Consider the following 8,651-nt stretch of genomic DNA (forward strand, 5'->3'; position numbering starts at 1 on the left):
GTACATTTGGGGGGGGGGGGTCAAGGGTCGGCTTTTTCTGAGACTGGCATGTGCGGATAGCAGGTGTAATGTAACCTCACTCTTAAAGCTCCGTACCCTTGAGGAAAACGGACAGTGTTACAATGACTCCTCTCAGTTGTTTAATGTTTCACTTGAAAACTCTTCTCTTGTACACTTTACTTTCTTAACGATGGCATTCGATTCATATGACTTTGCGGTGCAAATGTAAGAGAAATACAAATGACCATGAATACAAAACATACAATATTACAACCACTCAATCCGACATGATAACGTTTAGACACTGAGGTTTTATTAGACCCGTCATGCAGTGTGGCATGCGTGAAACTTATTACGCCAAAATACATTCTCAAATCTCTTCCATCTATTAATATTCATGCATAACCTTAGAATAGATAGATTAGTTAGGTTTCATAACCAAATGAGATTCAAACCCTTAGGTTCATTTTTATGTTACAACAAGACCAGACTTCCTGTAAAAGCATTCGACTGCACCAAAAGGGAATCACTGTAGAAGACTGTAATTTGAAGACATCACCTAATCGTTGGTGTGTCCTGACAGGCCTGGAACTCTCCACGACTTCCGCAGTCATGAGATTGCGGATCAGCTCACTCTTCTTGATGCCGAGCTGTTCTATAAAATTGAGGTACAGCGGTGTGTTTGTGTGTCACTCCTTGTTCATTGTGTTGCGAGCGCCACAGAGTCGACCTCGACTTTCTTACTCTTTCCTGTTCTCCTTCAGATCCCTGAGGTCCTGCTCTGGGCCAAGGAGCAGAACGAGGAGAAGAGTCCGAACCTGACTCAGTTCACAGAGCACTTTAACAACATGAGCTATTGGTAAGACCAACACGCAAACCTCATGCAGTCACATCTCCATACCTGTCACTGGCTTCCCTCTTATACCACCTGGATGACCGCACACTGTTTGTTTCTCTTTACCCTTTAGGGTCCGCTCTTTGATAATTCAGCAGGAGAAAGCTCAAGACAGAGAGAAACTGCTTCTCAAGTTCATAAAGATAATGAAGGTAAGCCACCTTCAACTTGAATATCCTAATTGTCGTGTTAATATTCCTTGTTGTTTAATGCTGTAACATTTATTCAAATCTCTTATTACAGCACTTAAGAAAGTTGAATAATTTCAACTCCTACCTGGCAATACTGTCCGCTCTGGACTCCGCCCCCATCAGGAGATTGGAGTGGCAGAAACAGACCTCAGAGGTGAGGTTACCACACGTATCAGCATGTAAAAAAAAAAAGGAGAGATGTAGTCTCTGAATATACACATCTACTCTCACCGATTACAGTATTTGTGTCAAACACTTCTCACATCGCTCCTTATTCTTTTCTCAGGGATTGGAGGAATATTGCACGTTGATTGACAGCTCCTCCTCCTTCAGAGCGTACAGAGCGGCTCTGTCTGAGGTTGAGCCTCCGTGCATCCCGTACCTGTAAGTGAATCAAATGTTCGATCTCATACAGATGTTTTTTTTATCCGAGAGCCACGACTTGACATGACTCGTCGTTCTTCCAGGGGTCTCATTCTGCAGGACTTGACCTTCGTCCACCTGGGGAACCCCGACCTCATCGACGGGAAGGTCAATTTCTCCAAACGCTGGCAGCAGTTCAACATTCTGGACAGCATGCGGCGCTTCCAGCAAGTGTAAGTCCACTGGGATGAATTTACATTATGATGAAAAGATGCCGGTACTCTTGATATATCATAAGAACGCTTTGTTGACATCAGAGTAATAAATGTCATCATTTCATTGGCACTGGCAGGAAATACAGTGGATGCCTACTTTGTTTTTCATTAAATATTAAGCATCGCGGCCATCTCCACACGGGCTGTTTTGTTTCCCCACTAATGAATTACCGCATCAATCAAACCTCCACCTCTTGTCGTCACAGGCACTATGAGCTGAAGCGCAACGACGACATCGTCTGTTTCTTCAACGACTTCAGCGACCACCTGGCAGAGGAGGCGCTGTGGGAGCTGTCGCTAAAGATCAAGCCCAGGAACATCACCAGGCGCAAGACGGAGCGCGAGGAGAAGACCTAGGGCCCCGTGGGCCTCCGAGACTGACCTCCAACTGTGCTTCATGACACTAACTCCACTTTACTACAGACGAATGGAAGCTTATCCACTGGAGCTAATGGAAGACTCTTTGGATGCAGAACAAACTACAGACTACAGAAGCGTGGCTGAGGTTCACGAGGAGCTCTGCCGCTCTGGGAGATTATATTTGGGATTACTGTGGCTCCGGCGCTTAGACGGGTAGAGATTCTGTGACTTTGGTGAAGCGAGAAGAAGCCCGGCCCCCGAGGATGAGTGAAGAATCACACAGAGCGGACGGGGAGACGCTACGGAAATAACCAAAGTCTACTCCCTGGGCTCTCTGTTTTAGAGTGGAGCTGTTGCGTGTGTGAGATTGAGCCGAATGGTCCATTACTTTCCAAGTTGCTCCTTCCTCTTTCTTTTATGTATGTGCCATTTGTTGGTCTCCTTCTGCGACCCTCTCCTTGACTCATGACGTCCCCTAAAACGGCAGAACCACAAGAGCGGCCCGCCCTGAACTGAGACGTCAACGCGAAGCTGCTGGGGGGTGGGGGGAGGGGATTTGGACTCGGAAGAGAGGATGACCATTACAGACTGGAATTCGATGAGTTTTGAAACATTTTGTGTAAGAATCATGTATGGTTATGAAATGTATTATATACAGTGCTCCTTTTGTTCTTAAAAAGGATGTTTATGCTTACGAGAAGAGCTTAGCTTCTCCCAAAGTGCCATACGTGTGTGCACTAAAAAAAAGCAAAGCAAAAAACACAAAAAAGATAAATTACTAAAGATGCTGTGATCTATGTATGTCATACTGAATAATTGTGTGCCGTGTTCAAGTGTAGAGAACCACCAGGCAATCACAATCACGTCCCAGCCATGTCTGTGTGTGAAAGAGTGTTTTGTGTGACTGAAGTCCTCGGTGACTTGTGTGTTTGTCATTCCAAACTGTGCTGTAGTAAATCATTGATTCCCTCTCGGGGTAATAGTCCAAACCAACACATCACACTGTGCTCTCAAACTCCCAATAAAACAAACAGCTCTGTTTCTATACACCTTGTGTTGGTCAGAAGCTTCATTTTCATTGTCAAATAACACTTACACTTTTCCATTTATTGTTGTACAGAAATCAGTGGAAAACGAACGCATGTATTAAAAGGAAGCACTAATTACCAAAGTGTGACACCGCTACAGCCACCTGGCCTAATGTTAGACTTAAATAAGTTAAAACAAACTGGGAAAGCAGCGAGATAAAAGGTTAGTGGAATTTAAACATAATCTTCCTATAATAAACATAAGCGCATATATATATATATATGTATATATAGATAGTCAAAGTGCAAAAGCATGACTGAAATGAAACATTTAAATAATGCTTCCTACCCTCATGTCATTACCATACAGCTTAGTAACGGGTCATGTCACCAAAGTCAAACTATCTTGGAAGACTTTTACATGTGACAAGCATCTATTATATTGGTTATGGACCAATAATTAAAGTGAAATTATGAAGAGGTTGCAGCACTGAATGGATACTTAACGAACAAAAAACCTGCTGCAGAAGGTGAGACGGGCATCACAGCTACTGACCCGTCGCAGCAATCCCAACTCAAAAGCTTATATTCACAGTCTGGACCCACCCGTCCGTCCACCCCATGCGTCCACACAGTCTCAATGAGGCCGACAACTGGGCTCCAGCAGGACCCTCTTTCCTGAAGGATTTGAGGCCCCGCTCTGCAGGTCGCCCGGGTCAGAAATAGCCCGTTTGAAGCCTTGTGCGTGGCCATATATGGACGCACGCCATTTGCACATGTCACCGTTCAGGATATCTTGGATGTGCTGTACAATGAGGTTGATGGCCACTGGTGAGAGAGAGAGAGAATTTGTCAAGCACTCATGCTGGAGAAATTAGCAGAAAAGCATCTTAGTTAGGAAAACACACACTTACCCATATTGTCAACTCCCCTTGGAATGATGACATCTACATACTTCTTTGTCTGAGAGAGAATCAAATTACTTAAGATTAGTTTGCAGAGTAAGACACTGGAAAACAGGCACAGAATTAGTGATAAAAATCTTACTTACAGGCAAACAAAACTCTTCAAAGGCAGGCTTGACAAATGTTGTATACTGCGTGAGAATCTGCTCCAGGTCTCTCCCTCTCGTCATGTCCCGCAGAACTACAGGAAAATGAAGTTACATGGTTTATATACTGTGGCAACATCTGGAAATATAGTGTGTGATTGGAGACTTCAATACCTCTGCGAGACAGTCTGACGTCTGAATCTGTGTCCACAAAGAGCTTCATGTGAAACATATCACGCACTGTCTGGGGGTAGAAGACCAGGATCCCCTCAAAGAGGACCACATCTGCTGGGTAAACTGTGATCCTGTCCTCCAACCTGGAAATATGCACATATTCTTCATACAGAGGCAATGTTGATGACAATTATTAGTTTTATTTAAAAAAAAAAAAAAAAGATTTGTCATTAGGCCTGAATCAATGTGAAATACTTCCTTCCTACCTGGAATGAGTGACAAAGTCATACGTTGGAACTTCAACCACCTTTCCCTCCCCGATGTCCTTCAAGGTTTCATACATTAACTCGGTGTCAAACGCCTCTGCAAGACATTAAACAAACGGTAGAATTTAAATGCAGTGCATGCAGCATGTAAACAATGTACACATACACTACACCAGGTGTGACATTTAATAAGAATGTTTAACACAAATAAATCCACAATAGGATTGGTGCTGGTTGGATATTACAGGAGGGACAATATTGATGTTATAAGTCTAACAACACATCAGTGCACCTCTTTTGAATAAAGGTGTGTGTGTGAAACGAGCGGTTTCTGTGGCCTGGGCCTACCTGGGTGATCAAAGTTGTACTGGCCCTTCAGCGCCTTCGCCTTCTGCTCTGGAGTCAGGACCCTGTAGAAGCAGTCCTGGCTGATAATCGCCACCTTCCTCTGCCGGCGGTCCACCTTGTTTTGGCCTAGGAGCTCCATGATCTTGGCGCAAACTGTTGACTGTGGCACACAACTTCTTATGCTCAGTTATTGGCATGTATGACTAATCGGAATGCTTAATTTACTAGGTTAAACTAGCTAGGACACGTTAAAATGTAAGGAAGTGTGGAACAAAACATTGTACCGTTACTATCGGTGACCTTCTCAATGTAACGTTCGTGTTAATCAGCTGACTATCGGTCAGGTATTAAAGGAATTGACTAAGTCTTGACAGCGGCTAGTTAGCTGTATGAAGCTTTTTAGTGCTAAAAGGTGATAAATAGGAGTTGGTAAAGATAGTAAATATTAGCAGAGCATAAGTTCTTAATGAGAAAATGTTAACTGAGCAAGGGGGCGTGCCAGCTGATGTGACCGTTTGATAAAGCTAGTGTTTGCGCTGCTAGCAAACTAAGCTAAGCTACTTAGGTTGCTAATTTCCGTAGTCGGGAGATCTTCCAGTTAAAACAGACTGACCTTGCCGCTGGCGGTTCCTCCGCTGACCCCTATTAGGAAAGGGTGATGCCGTGGCCTGTCTGCCTCGTCTAGGGCTCCGAATACATTCATCGCACTCCCAACCGTTCAGAAAGACTGCTGATATCACGATAGCTTGGCTGCGTGCTAGCTATGCTAACCTGTAGCAATAACAACGCTCTGCTCTCGCGAGAACAGGGGCGTTGGTTCTCGCGAGAACTAACGCTCTCTCGGCCCAAAGTGTCAACACAGGATAGTTTGGAGCGGAACTACATTCAATGTTTAAATATTATATGTTAAAGTATATATATTATAGGAGATTCACGTTTACTATCTAATGTTTCTGAATACCTTTGGTTATCTGCCTTTGACTGTTTCATCTGCAATCAGTTAGCTGGGATTAAAGTTATACCCCCTCTGTTAAGATCTGGTCTCATACAATTCTCTATTCAACAAATCCCATAGGAAAACATTTGCGTTTATTATATCATTCAATATAAACATCTTAAAATATACAGTGTAAATACAGCATCATATTTTTTCTGGGTTGTCTGATTTCTCTGTGTTTTCACCACGTGGAGACTTGTCTTTTATGGATTCATCCACCAATATCTCCAAAGCAGGACTTCCTTTAATCCTCTTCACAGTCTCTCCTTTGGCAGCAAGGATTTCCTCAATGTTTCTACAAGTATAAATGCACACAGCACGAGTCATTCAGAAATATACTGTACACACAGTTATTGGTTTAATCAAAATATCACAATTATTTCTAGTGCATTTTGAACTGCAGTTGCAGAGGTGTTTTTTATCCATTTAACCAGTATTTTGTGATTTCCATTTACCTGGAAACTTGCACCCTTTGCCCAAACCAAATTTTGCAATCTGTCTCACCTCATACTTCCTGATAAAGTGTATGTTCTACTCTTCTTCTCACCTGTCTCAACTAAAATAATCTTTTGAATGATATGTGGCTGCTATGATAAACACTTGCTATACACATGTCAGCCAATAATAAGTAACAACAAAATGTGGACCAGAAATCTCAATATATTAAAGGTTATAAACAATCGCCATTACATGATTTGTCTACCAGAGTGCAGTAACAAGTTAATTTTTTAACTGTTAAGTGTCTCTGTACATATCTTGGTCACCATTCTAAATTAACCAAATGTCAGGGCAACCACATGACTTGTAATGGTTCTGTTTTGAATGTTGTTGTGAATCAATGACATATTCTGGTTTATGATCAGAAGTCCAATCACCACCAACCTCTTCCCTTCCAGGTCAGAGAACCAGTTGAGGTTATCAGCCATGATATGGTGATTCTTACATCCGGGACATGTCACTATCACAACACCTTTGTGATACGCCTGCTTGGATATCTTCTCTGTGGACCTGGTAGAGCAAACCTGCAGAAGTGACACAGACAGCATGTCAGGTATAGGACTCAGAAACATGTCACAAAAACAGACCAAGACAACCAAAACATTTGAACTAAAATCTGATAAGACGCAAAAGCAATGTCCCAAACACTGGTACTGGTACCTTGCATGTGTAAACGAGTTGATAATGCTTTGCCTCGATCTTTCCAATAGCGTCACTTCTGGTGCTCGGTGATGTAGAGAATCCTCTGGAACTACTAAGACGAGCTGCACATCCGTCAGCAGGTAACAACATATGCAAATCACGGTGGTTTAGTGAGGAGTGAATCCCGGACCTGACTGTGGTGGTCGTCGGTCCTGGAGGACGACAGTCGAGTCCAGACGGTGCTGCACGACCGTGAAAACACCGAAGCAACCGGCCGACAGTCAGCATCGTCCTCGAAGAACTGGATGGACGAACAATGTCAAAACATTTATGTAAAACCAACATGACGGGTGTTTCTAAAGGATATCAGCGTCCCCTTTTTTCAATTTCATCAACATGCACTTTTGGCGTGGACTGATGACGTCAAACACGTTTTCAAAATAAACTTTATTGACAAATTGTTCTGTCAACAAATTAAAAGCATTTCAGTGGGCCATGCGTGTATGGTGAAATTAGAAAAAGTTTGCATACAACTGATATCCTTCTAAACAGACAAATAAAAGAGAACAAATGAATTATGTGATAGAGTTTCTATAGAGATTCTGAGCTCTTTGACAGAATAACAAAGGCTATAAATGGACTTTTCTGATTCTGTGAATGTATTATCTACAAATATTTTTTTCACTTGTTGAAAATAACTACTACATGTTCTCAAGTACTGTAATTAAGTAGCCTACAAATTAGAGGTGATATTTAGTGCTTTTATGTTACGTTCAGGCAGATATATTGAACTTTTTGCTTAACCACAATTACCTGACAGTTATTTGTTACTTTTTTAAATACATTCATGTGATCAACAAAATAGAAAGCCTGTGTGGCCAGAATGAAGTCCAAGGATCTGAACCAGAAACTGGGCATTTGCCAGTTACAATCTGTCCCAACAAAACATCACAATAGCCTGGTCAATATTTAGTTAAGCAATCTCAAAAATATATGACTCTGCTATTTGGTGGGTTATCATGAATTTCTTAATCAGTCAAAAGATGTGTGTCCACTGTTAAAACGGACATCATGATTGCATCCATTCCCTCTAATCATTATCAGATACGATTCTGTATTGTCCCTGAAGATAAATTATGCCTGGGCAATAGTGCTGCTAGTTGCCCTCATTGATGGATGCCATGTCAGCAGCAGAATACATTGCAGGTCAACCACAGTTTATAGACTTGTTTTGGAGGTGAAACAAAGGCTAGGAGGAAACAGAACAGCTAGTCCTGTATCAATGTCAGCTAAGACAATTCTCTATTTATTCCCAAATGAGGAAAGTTAAGTCTTGTTTATGCTTTTTGGCTATTGTAGTTTTCTGCCTGTCCTTGATCAGTATGTTTGGAGGTAATCTTGCAAAATGAATTGCCTTGTTTGGTTGGAGTTCACCATTAAAGATGCTTCAAGTTAATATTCAAACACAAAATTTGATTAAAGCTTTGATTAAGTAAACATCCTGGTGTGGGGAAGTCAAGTCACTTCTTTGACACAACCACCAGAGGGTGTCATAAATAATTT

At 42.1% G+C, this 8,651-nt stretch overlaps 3 protein-coding genes across 18 annotated transcripts in view; 1 reads left to right on the forward strand and 2 right to left on the reverse strand.

Moving 5' to 3' along the window:
* The window catches only part of rapgef1b (Rap guanine nucleotide exchange factor (GEF) 1b), a 36,486-nt gene extending 33,355 nt beyond the window's left edge, over positions 1-3,131 (forward strand). For all 16 annotated transcript variants that reach the window (XM_031859886.1, XM_031859881.1, XM_031859892.1 and 13 more), the window contains 7 exons: positions 584-668; positions 765-859; positions 969-1,047; positions 1,139-1,240; positions 1,373-1,470; positions 1,554-1,682; positions 1,931-3,131. In XM_031859886.1, the coding sequence (XP_031715746.1) occupies positions 584-668; positions 765-859; positions 969-1,047; positions 1,139-1,240; positions 1,373-1,470; positions 1,554-1,682; positions 1,931-2,081 (739 nt within the window). In that variant the 3' untranslated portion in view covers positions 2,082-3,131. The remainder of the gene's footprint in view (positions 1-583; positions 669-764; positions 860-968; positions 1,048-1,138; positions 1,241-1,372; positions 1,471-1,553; positions 1,683-1,930) is intronic.
* Positions 2,248-5,919, reverse strand: uck1 (uridine-cytidine kinase 1). Its single transcript, XM_031859898.1, has 7 exons — positions 5,565-5,919; positions 4,952-5,111; positions 4,604-4,700; positions 4,338-4,480; positions 4,164-4,258; positions 4,027-4,075; positions 2,248-3,940 (listed from the first exon to the last, which is right to left on the reverse strand). Exons 1-7 carry the CDS (start codon positions 5,652-5,654, stop codon positions 3,750-3,752), a joined length of 825 nt encoding a protein of 274 aa, XP_031715758.1. The 5' UTR covers positions 5,655-5,919; the 3' UTR covers positions 2,248-3,749.
* Positions 5,920-6,025: 106 nt separating this feature from the next.
* Positions 6,026-7,502, reverse strand: dnlz (DNL-type zinc finger). The gene is made up of 3 exons (XM_031859899.1): positions 7,107-7,502; positions 6,831-6,970; positions 6,026-6,243 (listed from the first exon to the last, which is right to left on the reverse strand). Exons 1-3 carry the CDS (start codon positions 7,431-7,433, stop codon positions 6,093-6,095), a joined length of 618 nt encoding a protein of 205 aa, XP_031715759.1. The 5' UTR covers positions 7,434-7,502; the 3' UTR covers positions 6,026-6,092.
* Between the last annotated feature and the right edge of the window lie 1,149 nt (positions 7,503-8,651).

This window comes from Anarrhichthys ocellatus, unplaced genomic scaffold (genome assembly GCF_004355925.1).
Source record: "Anarrhichthys ocellatus isolate YVR2014 unplaced genomic scaffold, GSC_Weel_1.0 scaffold23, whole genome shotgun sequence".
NCBI classification, from domain to species: Eukaryota; Metazoa; Chordata; class Actinopteri; order Perciformes; family Anarhichadidae; genus Anarrhichthys; species Anarrhichthys ocellatus.

Bases quoted from the DNA above. Each gene is read 5' to 3' on its own strand.
- uck1 (XM_031859898.1), bottom strand. From the start codon at position 5,654: ATGAATGTATTCGGAGCCCTAGACGAGGCAGACAGGCCACGGCATCAC. The intron at 5,112-5,564 runs GTCAGTCTGTTT...TGTGTGCCACAG, and splicing joins GAGGAACCGCCAGCGGCAAG to TCAACAGTTTGCGCCAAGAT. The intron at 3,941-4,026 runs GTAAGTGTGTGT...CTCTCTCACCAG, and splicing joins AAGGGGAGTTGACAATATGG to TGGCCATCAACCTCATTGTA.
- dnlz (XM_031859899.1), bottom strand. From the start codon at position 7,433: ATGTTGGTTTTACATAAATGTTTTGACATTGTTCGTCCATCCAGTTCT. The intron at 6,971-7,106 runs GTACCAGTACCA...TCACTTCTGCAG, and splicing joins AACTCGTTTACACATGCAAG to GTTTGCTCTACCAGGTCCAC. The intron at 6,244-6,830 runs GTTGGTGGTGAT...TTATACTTGTAG, and splicing joins TCTGACCTGGAAGGGAAGAG to AAACATTGAGGAAATCCTTG.